The sequence below is a fragment of the Budorcas taxicolor genome, chromosome 8 (genome assembly GCF_023091745.1).
Source record: "Budorcas taxicolor isolate Tak-1 chromosome 8, Takin1.1, whole genome shotgun sequence".
In the NCBI taxonomy this organism is placed as follows: Eukaryota; Metazoa; Chordata; class Mammalia; order Artiodactyla; family Bovidae; genus Budorcas; species Budorcas taxicolor.
In genome coordinates, this window is record NC_068917.1 from 10953479 (window position 1) to 10971235 (window position 17757).

The window sequence follows — 17757 nt, forward strand, 5'->3', positions numbered from 1 at the left end:
GGGGTCAGCACTGACGTCATTCCAATCCTTCCTGCAGGTCCCACACCAGCCAGCAGCTTCCCGCCGCCTGCCCTTCCTGCGAAGGGGACCGGGTCCATCCTGCATCCCCACTGGAGTCTGATCTGCCTGCCCCTCCAGCACTGATAGATCTTCTTGGCAAAGCAACCCCCAAAGATTCCTGCTAATGCTTGTCTGTTCCTGCCTCTTGCAAAGCATGGCGCCCACAGCGCTCCAGGAAGCCTCTTAAGCCCTGAACGTCGGCAGCTGCTCCAGTGGACACTGTGCGGGTCCCCTCTGCCCCCTCTAGACTCCAGGAGCCGTGCCCTTCCTAGCGATGCCCTTGGGAGCCTCGGCCCCCGCTGGATGAGACCCTTCCAGAGCAGGACCTGACCTTGCTGCCCACCAAGAATCCCACGGCACCTTCCACCACCTCTCATGTCTGGCTGTCCGGGCAGGTTCTAGAATGTCTGTGCCCCAGATCCAAGTAGAAGAAGTGGCTGGTGGGGAAGAAGGGCCGGCAGGAACAACCCCACCTCCAGATGACCACCTCCGGAGCCTGAAGGCCCTCACGGAGAAACTGAGGCTGGAGACCCGCAGGCCTTCCTACCTGGAGTGGCAGGCCAGGCTGGAGGAGCAGATGTGGTCCTTCCCAAGGCCGGCGGCCGAGCCACGGGGCTCTGCGGAGGAGGAACCCTCGCTCCTGAGAACGAGGGCACTCAGGCCGCATCCCCCACCTAATGGGAGGGCGAACCAGGACGGGCCACCGCCCACTGGCAAGCTGGAGGGCTTTGAGAGCATCGACGAAGCTATAGCCTGGCTCAGGAAGGAACTGGTAAGTAAGTGGCTGTCCAAGCCTTTCTCTGTCTCTGTCTTCCCCTGCTAATTTCACATCTTCCTATTCAGACAAGGGTGGGCCTCATTATTATGTAGGTCCGTGTGGTCTGTGTGTCCATCAGCCCCCAACCACAGTACTTACAGAGAGCGTGAGCCCATGTTCTGAAGGTGTCCCCAGCCTTCCTGATGCCACCCCGAAGCCACAGCATTCCACACTGAATGGTCCAAGAGCTGAGCGGTTGAAGGAACGAGTGAGGTGCTTGTTGTCAATTGCTGATCCTCCTAGAGCCAGGTGAAGTCGGGTCTGGGAGAAGAGTCTCTTGCACTCCTTCCTGAACTGTGACTGTGCCTTTTCCTGTCTGAAGCCCTGTCATCCTGCCATCCGCCCTTGTGATCCTTTATTCGGCAGCCACTCTCCCCACGGCGCTGTGCTGGGCAGTGGGGCTGTGTAGCTTGGGCTCAGCCTAGCAGTGCTCTGTGCACATTGAGGGGTGAATAGGGAGATGCCTGGGGTGACATGGCTGATCAGGCCTGGCGGGGGTGAAGCCTTTGGGCTAAGCCTCGGAGACTAGAAATGGCCAAGAAACCAAGGCTTCTCTGGTGGCTCAGAATGTAAAAATCCACTTGCATGCAATTCAGGAGACCTGGATTAGATCTCTGGGTCAGATCTCTGGGTCATAAAGATCCCCTGGAGAAGGGAATGGCAACCCACTCCAGTATTCTTGCCTGGAGAATCCCATGGACAGAGGAGCCTGGTGGGCTACAGTCCATGGGGTTGCAAAGAGTCTGACACGACTGAGCAACTGACACACTGGATGAGAGGGCACCCAGGTGGAGTAAGTGTGAGCACTGGGCGTGCATTGGGAGCTGGGACCAGCAGCTCAACTCTTTTTCTGCCCATGGCCATGGCAGACTCCCATCAGTGGTGGCGCTCAGCTCAAGAGAAGGCGTGCAGAACTGTGTCGTTTGGCTCTTCTTAACCACTGTACTATATGATGTCTTCCAAAGGCAGTTGATTTTGTTCTGTGGCTCCTAAAAATGTCAATTCACAAGAGATGTCGGCAGGCAGTCAACAGAATGTGTAGGGTGGGGCAGCGGGAGAAACAAAATTGTTGAGAGTCCAGCCCTTACACTGTGGTCTCTTTGAATCTTAGAACAGACCTGTGCAATTGCTATTATTGTCTCTATTATACAGATGAGTAAACTGAGGCTCATAGGAGTCAGACGACCTGCCCAGAATTATATGACTAGTAAGTGGTGAACTCAGCCTTTACCAGTGACAGCAGAGCTTTGGGGAGAGAGGCCGTGGGTGAGGGGGGTCCCCCCACAGGGCCCTGTCATCAGGCAGGCCTCTTCATGTGGCAGGTAGAGAAACTCTCAAAGCAGAGACTCTCCAACTCTAATGGGAGGATTCTGATCTTGTTAAAATGAAGATTCTGATCCTACAGGAATGAAATCCATGATTCTGAATTTCCAACAAGCTCCAAGATAGTGCTGTACTGCTGGTCCATGGACCACACTTTGAGAATCTAGGACTGAAAAGCAGGCAAGACTGGGGTCCGAGAACCAAGACAGGACCTCAGAGGGAAGTCCCAGGACCCCCAGGCTTGTGCCCAAAGCCCTGTCTCCGCCGCATCTACCTTTCAGGCTTGGGTTTCCCGAGTTAAAGTCACAGCATCCCATGCTGAGTGGTCTACAAGCTGAGTTTGTTCAGACGACTGTGAGCCTGAGGCCAGAGCAGCCCTAATGCAGATGGGCAGGCAGGCCAACTGAAATATGCAACTCTGCTTGCTTCTAAGTAGAAGGCCACCTATAAAATCCTTTGCTTGGCCTGAAAACAGAGTCGAAGGCCACTAACAAAGGCCACCTATAAAATCCTTTGCTTGGCCTGAAAACAGAGTCGAACGTTTGATCAACATGCCCATTCTCTAGTTTTAAGTCTCAAACACTAGACTTCATGTCATTGTTTCCTTAATTTGTCATCTATTAACTTGTTGAAGGTGTCATTAAAAATTACCCATTAAAAAAAATAGTCATTTCAAAATTGGTTTCAATAACCTTTGTTTTATTTTAAGCCCAGAGTCAAGTTTTCTCTATACCTGGGTGGACTCTCTCTGGCAATTTGTCAGGCTTACTTGCAAATAGGTCTTTTCTCTTAATGTGGCCAAGGAAACCAATTAAAAATCTGCAATTCAGTCAGCCGTGTGGCTGTTTGCCCTCCACGATGCCAAACTCAGTTGCTTGGGAGTTTGGGCTCAGTTGTGGGTTTGTGCCCTGAACAGGTCTCTGTCTTATCCTGGGACAGTTGATGCAGCGAGTGAGGTGTGTGCGTGCTCACGCGTGTCTGACTCTTTGGGACCTCGTGGACTACAGCCTGCTAAGTTCCTCTGTCCATGGAATTTTCCAGGCAATAATACTGGAGTGGGTTGCCATTTCCTCCTCCAGGGGATCTTCCTGACCCAGGGAATGAGTGAGGTGCTTGTTGTCAATTGCTGACCCTCCTAGAGGCAGGTGAAGCTGGGTCTGTAAGGATGGGTGGTCCACTCCTGCCTCCTAGGAGGCCAGTTCAAAGGTAGAGTGACTGCTTGAATGCTGGTTTGTTTCCAAAGCCAGAGAGGATCCTAGCAGCGCCAGCAGGGTCTGCCCTCCCTCTCAGCTTTGACTGCAGGGCAAGTTCAGGCACTTCTGACAGCCCCAGGGACTTGCAAGTAGTGGGTTTTCCTTCAGAGTCACTCATTGTGGGTAGAAGGATGGTGGGAATACTTAAAAACCCTGCTGGCACTATTTCTCCAGCCAGCAAGACCTGACCTTTGGTTCCCCGGGGGTCCAGGAGAGGTGTTGCCACCCAGGCATGGCAGGCAGTGCTGCCAGCTCTGTACTGGGCAGCTTCGGCCCCCTGACTCCCCAGGTTTGCTTTCTGGGAAGACAGACTTGGAGCTGGGTGAAATGACCCTCTGTGACTCGGCTTGATCCAGGTTGCTCTGCTAGAGGTCATAGCCTCCAGCTTTCCACCTCCAGAGTAGCCTCACTAGGTGGCCAAGGAGCCTGGAGTTGGTGAGGGGGGCGGGGGGGGGGGTGGTGCGGGCAATGCTTCAGGAAGGGGTCAGCTAAAAAGGGCATGGCCCTGAAGCTGTGGGACTCAGCCCTCTAGCTAAGCCTGGAATTCAGAGCATCGTGAACCTCTGACCCCAGAGTTCACAGCCCAAGAGAAAAAGAGATGGTCCCTTCTGCCTTCTGTCTTCAATCCTAAAACATTCCCCTTGCCAGCTTGAAGGATAAAGGAAAGGGAGAAATCGTCTCCTTGGCCTGTGCAGAGCCAAAACTAAAACCAAAAGAATAAAAATAAAAAAATAAAAATCCCAGCTTCCTAAGTGCTTGTCTTTGTGGCAAGAACCCCTGAGCATCAACAGATATTTTTCTCTAAGCCTCACGCAGGTGTTTGATCCCCACAGACAAAGCCTCCCGCCAAAAAGGTGTTTATGGTTGTTAGAAAAAGGAAAAGAAACCTGCCAGGTTTTAATAACTGTAAGGCCTGCTGTGTCAGGAGTTCTGTAGCCATAGACCCAGCTGGCCCCTCTGTGCCCACAGCTCAGGTCCAGCTTCTCCAGGTTAACTTTCTCTTGCCTGTGCTGCCCGCTTGACAAGCATGTGACTAGGGTGTCCACACACTGCCCTCTGAGGCCAGTGTTATCCATTGCCACTGAATGGTAATGGCCGAATGACAATTCAGGCTCACTGAGCATCTTCTGATGGGGATGGAGGTGAGAGGCATGAAGATGATACCCACATTAACCCTGCCCACCTAGGAAGCATCTTATGGTCCCCAAAGCACTTTTACATGCAGTATCTAAGTGAGAAGAATTGGAGGTATTCGCTCTTCCCATTTTATGAGAAGACTGAGGCTCAGAACAATGATGAGCCTGAGGGTCAGAGAGTTTAAGTAACTTCTCCAAGGTCTTACACAGGGGTGTGACTAAGCCAAGACCTGCATCTCCAGGCTTTGGACCCAGATCTCTTCCCTGTGTACTGGGTACCAGTGCTCACATCAGATGTTCAAGTCAGTGGGGCCAGGAGTTGTCAAAAAGCCTGCATTTAAAATTCTTCTGATCTCAGAACGGGACCCCTGTTATAAGCAATGTCTGGTAACAACCCTAAAGCAGGGATGGGGGGAGCCATGCCCGGAGCATGGTGAGAATAATCAGTTGCTCAGAGCCGTCCAGGCTGGGTGCTGGCTGAGACGAGGTATGATGCACAAGGGTTTCTAGCCCTAGTGTACATTTACTCACAGCTCCTCCATGGAGCTGGGCTTTCTGCCTGTTGTTCCTGCAGGAGGAAGGCTGTCCTGTTAATCTGGCCACACACTGCCAGATTTGATCAAATAAAGAATTGATCAATAACCTCAGATATGCAGATGACACCACCCTTATGGCAGAAAGTGAAGAGGACCTAAAAAGCCTCCTGATGAAAGTGAAAGAGGAGAGTGAAAAAGTTGGCTTAAAGCTCAACATTCAGAAAATGAAGATCATGGCATCTGGTGCCATCGCTTCACGGCAAATAGATGGGGAAACAGTGGAAACAGTGGCAGACTTTATTTTGGGGGGGGGCTCCAAAATCACTGCAGATGGTGATTGCAGCTAGGAAATTAAAAGACGCTTACTCCTTGGAAGGAAAGTTATGACCAACCTAGATAGCATATTAAAAAGCAGAGATATTACTTTGCCAACAAAGGTCCATCTAGTCAAGGCTATGGTTTTTCCAGTGGTCATGTATGGATGTGAGAGTTGGACTATGAAGAAAGCTGAGTGCCGAAGAATTGATGCTTTTGGACTGTGGTGTTGGAGAAGACACTTGAGAGTCCCTTGGACTGCAAGGAGATCCAACCAGTCCATCCTAAAGGAGATCAGTCCTGGGTGTTCATTGGAAGGACTGATGTTGAGGCTGAAACTCCAATACTTTGGCCACCTCATGCGAAGAGTTGACTCATTGGAAAAGACTCTGATGCTGGGAGGGATTGGGGGCAGCAGGAGAAGGGGACAACAGAAGATGAGATGGCTGGATGCCATCACCGACTTGATGCACATGAGTATGAATGAACTCCGGGAGTTGGTGATGGACAGGGAGGCCTGGCGTGCTGCGATTCATGGGGTCGCAGAGTCAGACACGACTGAGCGACTGAATTGAACTAAACTGAACTGAAAGAATTGATAAAGATGTTTCCCTGGTGGCTCAGCAGTAAAGAATCCACCTGCAGTGCTGGAGACAAGGGTTCGATTCCTGGGTTGGGAAGATCCCCTGGAGGAGGGCATGACTACCTACTCCACTATTCTTGCCTGGAGAATTCCATGGACAGAGGACCCTGGCGGCTACAGTCCAGGGGATCACAAAGTGTGGGACACGACTGAGTGGTTGAGCATGGGGAGGTAGCCAGTGCCGTGTGGAGGTTCTGTGGCAGGAGGAGTCCAACGTGGGAGTCTCTCTCACCCTTCACGGTTAGGGGACAAGGGCTGAGCTGGGCCTGAGGATGTTGGCATGGGAAGGGTTGGTTCTGAAAGAGGGGACACAGACCCAGCATGGCTGCTTCAAAGGGCCAGGGGCTGAGAATGGGGGCCCGAGCAAGGAGAGAGCAAGGGAGCCAAGAGGGCTGGTTGTACCTTTGAAGGGTTTGCAGAAGGGGAGAAACCTGCCCGCTGGCCTCTTGACTGAAGGGCTGAGTGCAGAGAGCGGGAGGGAGGCAGAGAGGCGGCTGGTGCAGGTGAGAGGTGAGTGTGGGTGTGCTTACCTGCCCCTGGCAGCAGTGCCCCTCTCTCCCCTCTCACTTTTGAAAACAGAATTCCTTTCTTGGGCGTACGGTTTCCAGGGCTCCCTCTTGCGCAGGATGTACTCTTATGAGGTAGGGAAAAGGGATGAGCAGAGGGGGTCACATCACCTGCCAGAGCCCCTCATCTCCTTATGGGCTGGACAGGAACTGTGTGTGTCCATTCCGGCCGCTGCAGGTGGAATTGCTAAGCCACAGATATTCAGTTATCACAGTTCCAGAGGCTAGAAGTCTGGGATCAGGGTCCCAGCATGATCAGGAGAGGGTCCTTTTCTGAGTTAGACTTCTCCAACTATGTGGTTGGTAAGCCACAGATATTCAGTTATCACAGTTCCAGAGGCTAGAAGTCTGGGATCAGGATCCCAGCATGATCAGGAGAGGGTCCTTTTCTGAGTTAGACTTCTCCAGCTAGGTGGTTGGTAAGCCACAGATATTCAGTTATTACAGTTCCAGAGGCTAGAAGTCTGGGATCAGGGTCCCAGCATGGTCAGGAGAGGGTCCTTTTCTGAGTTAAAGACTTCTCGCTATGTCCTCACACGATGGAAGGGGCAAGGGGACTCTCTAGGGTCTCTTAGATAAGAACAGTAAGTCTTTGTTCTTTGATAAGAACAGCCCCATCATGGGGCTTCCCTGATGGCTCAGTGGTAAAGAATCCACCTGCCAATGAAAGACGTGAGTTTGATCCCTGGGTCAGGAAGATCCCCTGGAGAAGGAAATGGAAATCCACTCCAGTTTTCTTGCCTGGAAAATCTCATGGACAGAAGAGCCTGGTAGGCTACAGCCCATGGAGTCGTGAAGAGTCAGACACGACCGAGTGACTAAAGAACAACAAAGCCTTCATGAGGGGTCCACACCCCTCACGACCTCACCCCCTCCCAAAGGCCCACCTCCTAACACCAGCACATTGGACATTAGGGTTTCAACATATGGGGAGGGGTGGACACAAAGATTCAGATCAGAGCAGACTAGAAGCCAGAGGCTCTGGGTACAGACCAGGAGGCCTGCAGAATGCATCACCACATTCTTCTCAAAGGTCAGCCTCACCTGTGTAGCTGGTAATTTGGCCTGGGACCTTCCAAGTTTGAAAATCAAAGACCTTATCGTAGAGTGTGTAGGGTATGACTCACCACTGGTGATGGAGAGTCCCTGGTAGGGCCTGAAGCAGCTCCTGCTCTCTGTCCCAGCTCCGGGGCTCTGCTCTGACTTCCCCTCCCAGCAGACGATGGGGGGATCAGGGCTCCAGGGGGATCAGGAGAGCACCTTGGAGGAACCCCCCCAGACACAGGATGGGAGCCGTGGTACCTGCCCCCACCCTCACCCCCAGCCAGCGACATCAGGGGACCCGGCATCCAGCCTGTACCTGCCCCATCCCCAAGGCGGGGGGCTGCAGGGTAAGAGGAGGCTGAGAAACATGTTCCACCCTCTCCCCGAGTTGACAGCATCTCCTGGAAATCAATTCACAAACACAGTTTGGTTTCTAGGGGTGTCTGAAAAAAATTTTTTAATTTTTCCCAGCATCTGAGATTGCCGACCAGCAGCACACTTCAGTGACAAGCCTTGCTTTCTTTCCTCACAGCATGATTCTGGCTCTTTCTGAGAGGCCAGGATCAAATACGGAGTCATGTTTTGTCCAGGCTTCTAAGTGTGTGTCTGAACAATGCTGATTAAAACAGTACTGGACCTTTAGTTAAATCACGAGACAGGTTACAAAAACTCTCCCCAAGTTTCCAGCATTAAGTCCCATAGAGAAGGGAGCATGTGTCTGAGAGAATGGCTTGGGCTTTATACCCAGTCTCTCTTCAGCATCAAGCAAAGATTAATTGTAGCTGTTAGGCTGGGCTTCCCAGGTGGCTCAGTGGTAAAGAATCTGCCTGCCATTGCAGAAGATGCAGGAGACATGGGTTCGATCCCTGGGTCGGGAAGATCCCCTGGAGGAGGAAGTGGCAACCGACTCCAGTATTCTTGCCTGAAGAATCCCATGGACAGAGGAGCCTGGTGAGCTTAATCCATGGGGTGACAAAGAGTCAGACACGACTGAGCTGAGCTGAGGCTAGAATAGCTTAGACACCAGCCTTAGAAACAGGGATTGAACAAAATGTCCTTGATCACCTTGGGATTTTTTTTTTTCCCTGTCTACCTGAATAATGCCCCTTCCAAGAACTGTAGGAAGCAAGTAGATCAGAAGTAATATGCCATATAAGCTGAGCTGCTGCTGCTGCTGCTAAGTCACTTCAGTTGTGTCCAACCCTGTGCGACCCTAGAGATGGCAGCCCACCAGGCTCCCCCGTCCCTGGGATTCTCCAGGCAGGAACACTGGAGTGGGTTGCCATTTCCTTCTCCAATGCATGAAAATGAAAAGTGAAAGAAGTCGCTCAGTCGTGTCCGACTCTTTGCAGCACCATGGACTGCAGTCCACCAGGCTCCTCCGTCCATGGGATTTTCCAGGCAAGAGTGCTGGAGTGGGGTGCCATTGCCTTCTCCAGCAATGCCAGTCAAATAAAGGCAAGAATTCCACCATCTAGGTCCTTCTAGGTTTGGAATATGGAGATTGGACAGGGCGTTCCAGTTTTGAGCCTTTATTAAAAAGACAGAGACGCTGGCCCTAAAACCTGGTCCCAGTGGCTCCACCATCCATGTGGGCTTAATGCTCGCCCTGGCAAAGTCTCAGCTGTAGGACATGTGATTTGTAGTCCCCCCTCCCAGGGTGGCCTGTGGCCTCTGCGGGATAACGATATTTACAGGATTTTCAGAGGCACAGCCTGTAACTCCAGAAATCCTATAATTAGGGCATAGTGAAAGGGTGTGTTCCCACGGGGTGAGAAAGCACACGCACCAAAGTGGGGAGGGGGGGCTGCGTGGCCGCCGACCCAGGCCCTGTTGCCATAGTTGTGCTGCTCTGAGTGCTTGGCTGCAGGCAACACACGTTTGATTCTCTGAGTTAGATAAGAATGGCTCTTAGGAGAGCCTGTTTCTTTCTCTCTTTCTTTTGAGGGCAGGAAAAACTTATTGTACCAGTCATGGAACTTGGTCTCAGGCAACAGAAGCTACCACTGACTATCTTAAGTCAAACTGATTGAAAGGGGATTTTAAAAATTAATTTCTATTGGAGTAGAGTTGCTTTACAATGCTGTGTTAGTTTCAGGTATACAGCAAAGTGAACCAGCTGTATATTTACATATATCCACTCTTTCAGAAATTCTTTTCCTATATAGGTCATTACAGAGTGTTGAGTAGAGTTCCCTGTGAAATACAGTAGGCCCTTATTATCTATTTTATGCATATATCAGTAGTGTATAGATCCCAGTCTCCCAGTTTATCCTGGCCTCCCTTCCTCCTCGGTATCCGTATGTTTTGTGGAATTTAGAAAAATGGTATAGATGATCTTATTTGGAGAGATTGGTTGTTTCTTAGGGGGAAAGGTGAAACTCCATGGGAGGGAAGATGTAACTAAAGTGGTAATTAAGTTGCTTTGCAAGAGGAAGGGCTTCCCAGGTGGCTCAAGTGTAAAGAATCCACTTGCCAACGCAGGACACTCACGTTTGACCCCGGGGTTGCGAAGATCCCTGAAGGAGGAAACGGCAACCCACTCCAGTATTCTTGCCTGGACAATCTAAGGGACAGAGCAGCCTGGTGAGCTACAGTCCATGGGGGTCACAAAAGAGTCAGATACCACTTAGCAACTTAACAACATCTGCAAGAGGAGGAGGGAGATTTCTCCAGTTGTCTTTGATGAGATGAGGGGGTGTGATGAGTGGTAAGGCTCCAGGGTCGGGGGATAGAAAGGGAGGATCGAGGAGGGTGGCGGCCAAGGAAACGCAGGAAACAGAAGAATCTGCGTGCGTAAGTGGTTTGCTGTGAGGTCTCTTTGTCTGAGTCTCACGGGTCATTAGTGATTTCCTGGAGAGTTAAAAGAGGAACTGACTACTCCTGCCTCTGGACTGGCAGGAATAAAAACAAGCACTGCAGTAAAACGTTGAGGAGAACAGTATGGCGATTCCTCAAAAACTTAAACATACGATGACTACATGATCCAGCAATTCCACTTCTTAGTTTACGCCCAAAAGAAGCAAAAGCAGGGACTCAGAGCCTGCTGCACCTGTGTTCAAAGCAGCGGTATTCACAAGAGCCAAGAGCTGGAAGCAGCCCAGACACCCATTCATCCATGGATGAGCGGATAAGTCACATGTGAGCTATACACTCAGTGGAATATACATCAGTTTTAGAAAGGAAATCTGACTCGTGCTACAACGTGAGTGAATCTCAAATGAATGAAATATGACGGTCACAAAACAGTAAATAATGTACTGATTCCACTTACTCGAGGTGACCAGATAGTCAAATTCGCAGAATGGTAGTTGCCAGGGGCTAAGGGAGGGGAAATGGGCAGTTATTAATTAATGGAGATGGAGCTCCAAGTTTGCAAGATGGAAAGAATTCTGAAGAGAGTTGGTGGTGATGGTCACACAGCAATGTAAAAGTTTTTAATGCCACTGAACTGCACACTTCACAATGGTTTAGACGGTCAGGTTTTATCCTCTGTGTATTTTAACACAATTGAAAAGATCCTAGCGGTGGGGGAAAGAGCCTCTTAGCTCTGCACATGTTACTCAGGTTTCTTCAGGGGCTCATAAAACTTGATTCTATATGGATTCGGTTTGATTGCAGTGAAGTTACCTCTTCACTGAGGACTCAGTTTAGGATTTAAGGTGTGGAGTCCCCTTGGAAAACTCCTGTGTGGTCTGCAGAGGAGGTGGGAATAGGGCCAGCACTGCTGCTTTTCCTTGAAGCCCTGGAACAAACACTATTTCTTTGACTATTAAGTGAAATAGTGGATTTCTATTCAGGAGTCATAACAAAATATGTCTTGCAGGCGAGACATAGGATGGGCTGCTCACATGATCAGGTGCCCTCAGGACCAAGGCAGTGGAGGAAACAGAATTCCCAGCCCCTTCCAGTGTTCCACTCTCCAACAAGGGGAGTGACCAGGTCACCATCCCCACCAGAAGCGGTTTCCTCCCTTCTAGGCAGAGGTGAACACCTCCAAGCTCAGAGGGTGGCAGGTGGCTCCACCAAGGTGGCCTTGTCCAAGAAAATTAGTCAGGTGCCTTACTATCACTGCTCTTTCAGCTGATTTTCCAACCCTAAATTGTTCTCAGACTCTTGACCAAATCTATTTGCCATAGAAAAATAGCCCCTTTCTCCCATCAGGCATCCCCGCCCACCACATCTCACAGAGACTTGCAGACACCTGGTCGAAACTGAAATTCTCCAACTTTAAAGGATATTTTCAGATTGAAGATCCAATGAGGCCAGTTTCTGGGTTCACATCTGAGCCATAGGCTTCCTAGCTTTCAAAGAGATCGATCTTCAAATTATAGGAAACCCCAAAAAGAAGTGCTTCAAGCCAAACTCCCAGAAGACCATGTTAAATAAAGCAGTGATGTGAGCTGGCACTAGCTTTCAGACAAATTGGACCCCCATCTCCTTCAGAAGGGCTTAGGCAGCACCTAGCCCAGCTTCCAAATAAGTGAATGAATGAACAGCCACCCTCTGGCGAGCCTGCCATCGTTAATTTGTCCCTACTAGAGTAGTCTGAGTGGCCATGCATCTGGGTTGTGATGCCCAAGGATTGAGAAGTAAACAGATGAACTGGACGCTATGAACTTGCGGTTAAATACTTTGGTGGTGATGGTCATTAAATACTTTGCTGATCCCCAAGCCAGACTCCCTATCCTGATTTTACTCATCTATGAAGGCTGGATAAAAGAGATCTGTACAAGTACATCAAGCAATGAAAGGGAGAAAGTAGAGCAATGAAATGCTTATTGGTGGAGTCCCTAATTTTTCTGCAATGCACTCGATTCTAAGCCTGAAGAGGGAAAAGTAACCAGCAGGAAAGTCCCTCTGGAATCTCACAGTTGGTCTTTCTAAATCAGTTTGGGCTCCAAGCACTGGCTGAACAACACAGCTGAGCGTGAAGAAACAGAAGGACGTAAACATTAACCACTTGCAAACAGAGCAGAGCAAACAGTGAGAAGGAATCAGATCTCGTGCCAAGTAAGGGCAGCTGGTGACCTCAGTGACCAAGTGTCATTAATGAAAAACACTCCGCTAGGAGCCTGAAGAGACCCTGGGAGCCAAGCTGGGACACTGAATAGCTCATTAAAACTCTTCTGGATTCAACCAAACTGCCACACTGACACCTTGGGGCTGGCTGTATGGGTCCAACAAAGGTAACCTGTAAGTGAATTTTGGAAACTGTAAATGTGTGGCCAGGTGAGGAGTTATTATCCCATTTCTTCCTCAGTAGGAAAAAATAAAAAAACACTAAATATATCATGAACCTTCTCCTAGGAGAAGGAAATGGAACCCACTCCAGTGTTTTTGCCTGGAGAATCCCAGGGACGGGGGAGCCTGGTGGGCTGCCGTCTATGGGGTCGCACAGAATCGGACACGACTGAAGTGACTTAGCTTAGCTTCTCCTAGGTCATGGGCACAAAACAAGTCCCATGCCCCACACTCCAGCTCTACCTAAAGAGCTGAGCACCGCCTCCCAGCTCGGTCAGTGAGCTTTGTGACTTGTCATGAGGACTGGCTTTGCTGAGCCTCTGCCTCTTCATTTAGAAATTGTGAGTGCATGCGTGCATGTTAAGTCACTTCAGGCATGTCCCACTCTTTGCGACCCTATGGACTGTAGAATGCTAGGCTGTTCTGTCCATGGGATTCTCCAACAAGACTACCGGAGTGGGTTGCCACGCCCTCCTCCAGGGGATCTTCTCGACCCAGGGATCGAACCCGAGTCTCTTATTTCTCCTACACTGGCAGGCAGGTTCTCTACTACTAGCACCATCTGAGAAGCCCAGAAATTGTGAGTAGGATGGTGATATTACTTTCAGAGTTGTAGTGGAGATTAGGTGTCGCATATCAACATACCCAGTTCATGTCCGCCCCCACCTCCCCAATTCATATGTTGAAGCCCAGGGCCCCAGTGTGACAGTGTTGGAAGGCAGGGCCTTTGGAGATGATTAGATGTTCCGGTCATGGGAGTAGAGCCTTTTGGTGGGATTATTGTCCTTATAGAGGAAAAGAGACCAGAGCACTCTCTCTGCATCACATGAGGACACACAAGGTGGAAGAACCTGTCAGCCAGGAAGAGTGTCCTCACTGGGAACTGAATCAGCACACCACGTCCTTGAACTTGGACTTCCCAGCCTGCAGAACCATGAGAAATAAATGTCTGTTGTTTAAGCCACTCAGTTTATGGTACTTTGCATGGCGGCCTGGGCTGACTAACACCTACTCAGAAAGCTTAGAACAGTGCCTAGCTCACAGGAAAACATCCAATAAATATTAGCATGTATTTATGTTTGGCTCTTTTGAAATAAGAAGTATTGCAAATACTCTTAAATGTTTAAATAATAAGGTGACAGCATACCCACCAGCCAGCATGTAATATAAAACAGCATCGATAGAGCTGAAGCCCGGAATACCTTCCCCAGTTGCAGTCTCTCCTTCCTGCCCAGAGTAACCATGCTCCTGAACTTGGTATTTATCATTCCCATGCATTTCTTTATACCCTTACTCCATTTGTAAACAATGAGACTGAGCTGGAGATGCTTCCAAGCCAGGACTGACACACGCCTTCCAGAAGGATTTGGACACAGCATCTAGCTTAGCGCAAAGGGCTGTGCGGCAAGCGTGTCCTCGTTTGTCCCCTCACTCTATGATTTCACCTCCCTGACCTGAGAACAGGCTGCTCTGTCTGTGCTTCGTCGCTTAGTCGTGTCGGACTCTTTGCGACCCCATGGGCTGTAGCCTGCCAGGCTCCTCTGTCCATGGGGATTCTCCAGGCAAGAGTACTGGAGTGGGTTGCCCTTTCCTCCTCCAGGGGGATCTTCCCAACGCACGGATCGAACCAAGGCCTCCCGCATTGCGGGCAGATTGTTTACCGTCTGAGCCACCAGGGAAGGGGCCCCAGATGATGATGCTAGCCGGTCGTTAGGTCTGTTAGCCGGGGTCTGTGCCGGTAAGGGACTTGCAGCACCCCGGCTCCCCCTCCAGCTTGGCGCTGACGCCTCCCTTCCTCGCTCTTCCCTGGCAGATGGAGATGCGGCTTCAGGACCAGCAGCTGGCGCGGCAGCTCATGCGCCTGCGCAGTGACATCCACCAGCTGAAGATCCAGCAGACCTGCGACCTGCACCGGCGGATGCTCAACGACGCCACCTACGAGCTCGAGGAGCGCGACGAGCTGTCCGACCTCTTCTGCGACGCTCCCCTCGCCTCCTCCTTCAGTCTTTCTGCACCACTCAAGCTCATCGGGGTCACCAAGATGAACATCAACTCCCGCAGGTTTTCTCTGTGCTAAGAAGCCCTAGACGGGGCGGTGGAGCCAGAACGAGGGCTTGGGAGGTGGACCGGGGATGTAGGAAGGGAGCTGAGGCCCAGCTACCCCAGTGGGTCTCTCCGGAGGCAGGGTGTCCCCGGGACAAGTGCTCTTGGAGCCCAGCTGTGGAGCCCAGTGTCCCCACGCCTGACCCTGGTTTAATACCCAGAGTCCTGCAGACCGGCCGCTCCATCCGATGTTCAGTGAGACCTCGGTACCCCACGCACACGTCTCATCCCCCCTACTCAGTAACCCAGATTCCTGTTTCCCGGAATCACTGGTGCTATGACCTGGGAACCCAAAGTGGGGGTGGGGGGGGCGGCGGGGATGGCCAAAGCTGTGATTCTTGCAGAAGGCTTCCCCAAGGACACCGAACCCCAGAAGGGAGGTGATTAGTTACGTCAGCAGCGCCCATGACATGTCACTGTGCTCTGAGGCTCGCTTCACCCTAAGTGGCTGACTCAGCAACCTCAACAGGGACCCACCAGCAAAGGAAAATCAAAAGGAACAACAGGTGGCTCTTGGGGAAGCAGGCCCCACCTGCCGCCAGTGCCCTGGGCAAGGTCTTGGACCTTGGTCCCACAGGTGCCAGGTAAATTGTTTCCAGTAAGTGGGGTCCCGCCAGTGTAGCCAGGGTGGAACAGGCAAGACTGTTGCCCGCTCTGGCCACATACACCCGTCCCAACCTCCAAATAACCCCTTTGCTGTCACCCCACAACCTGGGATAGGGAGGGCCTAGGGCTTCCCCCGGGGGGGCCAGCAGAGGCCCCCTGGTGGATTCTGACGTTGTTACCTCCGTCACCTTCGTGCCCTCTGCAGAAGCTCGCCCTGAGCCTCCTCTGAGATTCTGTGCCTGATTTAAACACCTAACTTTAACTGAATCAGACTGTTACTAACCTATGGCCAGCTTGTTTATAACTGTTTGATTTTTGCCCAAATGGCGAACCAGTGGGTAAGTCAAGTTTGACAGAGGTTCAGAGTTTGGTTTTAAAAGGTTCTCGCTAAGGACAGGTGGGAGAGTCAGCAAGGTGAGGACTGAGACCTCCACAGTTTAGGAAGTTAACCTAGTGGAATGCCCTGTGCCTGGGGGTTTTGGGTGTTTGACCCAAAGTTTTTGATCCTTCTAGCCAAGCCCTTTGGTTCATTGAGGAATACAAGAGGCTAGTGGAGGGGAGGGGAGGGGAGGGGAGGGGAGGGCCCCCCCAACCCCGAGGCTCCTCAGCTCTTTAGTGGCTGTAGAATATGGATGTGTTAATTATAATCATTATTAATAATGCCTACACCGATCATGTGTCAATGAACTTGAATTCCAAAGATGGTACTAAGGCTTTGCCAAACCACTGCCAACCTCTCTACTCTCCTCCTCACTCAACCCTGTCACCTCCCAAGTTGAAATTCTGCTTGCCGTCAGCGTTCTGTTGTCGAAGTGAGGTGCCCTATTGCTCTGTCTTCCCTGCTTCGCCCTCCTGTAGAGTTTTATCAAGGCCCATGCATACTTGCACACACACACACACACACACACACACACACACACACACACACACACACACCGTGACCCATGCTGGGGAAAGGTCGGTTTCCTCTTGTGGCCTGGGAGTAGGCGTTTGTAAATGATTGGTCCCTGGTTAGACAGAGGATAATTTGGTGTTTCCTTGTGATTTCTAAGAGCCGGAGGGTTTATGCTTCCTTCAAAGATGCTACAACCACCTAGCCAAGATCTGTTTCAAGCTGACTCTGAGCAGTGGCAGAAGTCTGAGGCCCTGAGGTCCATGGAGAAGGCCTCAGTGGAAGGCCAGGCAGCCCCACTCCTGTCCTCAATCCAGCGATGCCTTTCCTCCAGGGTTCTGTACAGATGCTGCCAAGCCCTACAGAGGCACACCTGCCAGCCTTCCTCCAGAAGAGCCCTTGAGGTCGTGGGGTATCAGGCTGGCCTGCACACACTCACACCCACTCTACAGAGACGTGAACATATACACACTCAACCCACACGGGCAAGCCCATTCCATATTCTGGAAGAAAAGTGCCAGACTGGTTATTTTTCTTTCTAGAAACCAGTCATTACAGTCACTGAAAAAGCTGGAATCAACCAAAGCTCAGTGATCTAGCTGAATGGCGTCAAGTCAGTGGATGAGTCAACTGGGCAGTTCAGTTGCTCAGTTAACCTAATGATTCCTTTCTTTGAGATCAAGACACACTTTTTGGAATATGTTAGTTGTCTGAGCTATTGTGCTTAGTTCATCCCAAGAGAATCTTCCTTTGGGATAAGGGAGGAGGGGATCAGGAAGAGAAGCCCAGGGAAAGACAGGTGTGTTTTCTTAGTCACGGTGCACCATCTGTTAGCAGCCTTATTTCCAAGGTGAAGGCAAACAACTAACCAGGTCAGTTCAGCCCTGGGAAGTCCCTGTCTCGTGTGGTCAAGAGACGTCTGAGTCAGTCACAGCCTAACCTTCCTCACCTCAGAGCAGCCTTCCAGCCCTACCATGTGTATACAGTACTGTTGCAGTTTTACTCACTATCTGCCCATCTCTCTGACACCCCCAAGAACCCCTGGGTTTAAAACTCAAAGTCTCTGTTGACACTGCCAAGCAGGGCAATGTCTGACACCTTCGTGGACTCAGCAGTGATCCCAGAGGCCTGGGGAGCCCGGACGGGCTTGAGATGACCTGCCCCTGCCCCAGGCCTCCTCCCTGTATCAATACCAAGTGCTATTATGTAATCGATGGAC

At 51.0% G+C, this 17757-nt stretch overlaps 1 protein-coding gene across 1 annotated transcript; it reads left to right on the plus strand.

Moving 5' to 3' along the window:
* The first annotated feature begins 463 nt into the window (after window positions 1–463).
* On the plus strand, window positions 464–15014 carry FAM167A (family with sequence similarity 167 member A). The gene is made up of 2 exons (XM_052645399.1): window positions 464–832; window positions 14751–15014. The coding sequence occupies exons 1-2, from the start codon at window positions 464–466 to the stop codon at window positions 15012–15014; spliced, it is 633 nt and encodes a 210-aa protein (XP_052501359.1).
* Window positions 15015–17757: the final 2743 nt, after the last annotated feature.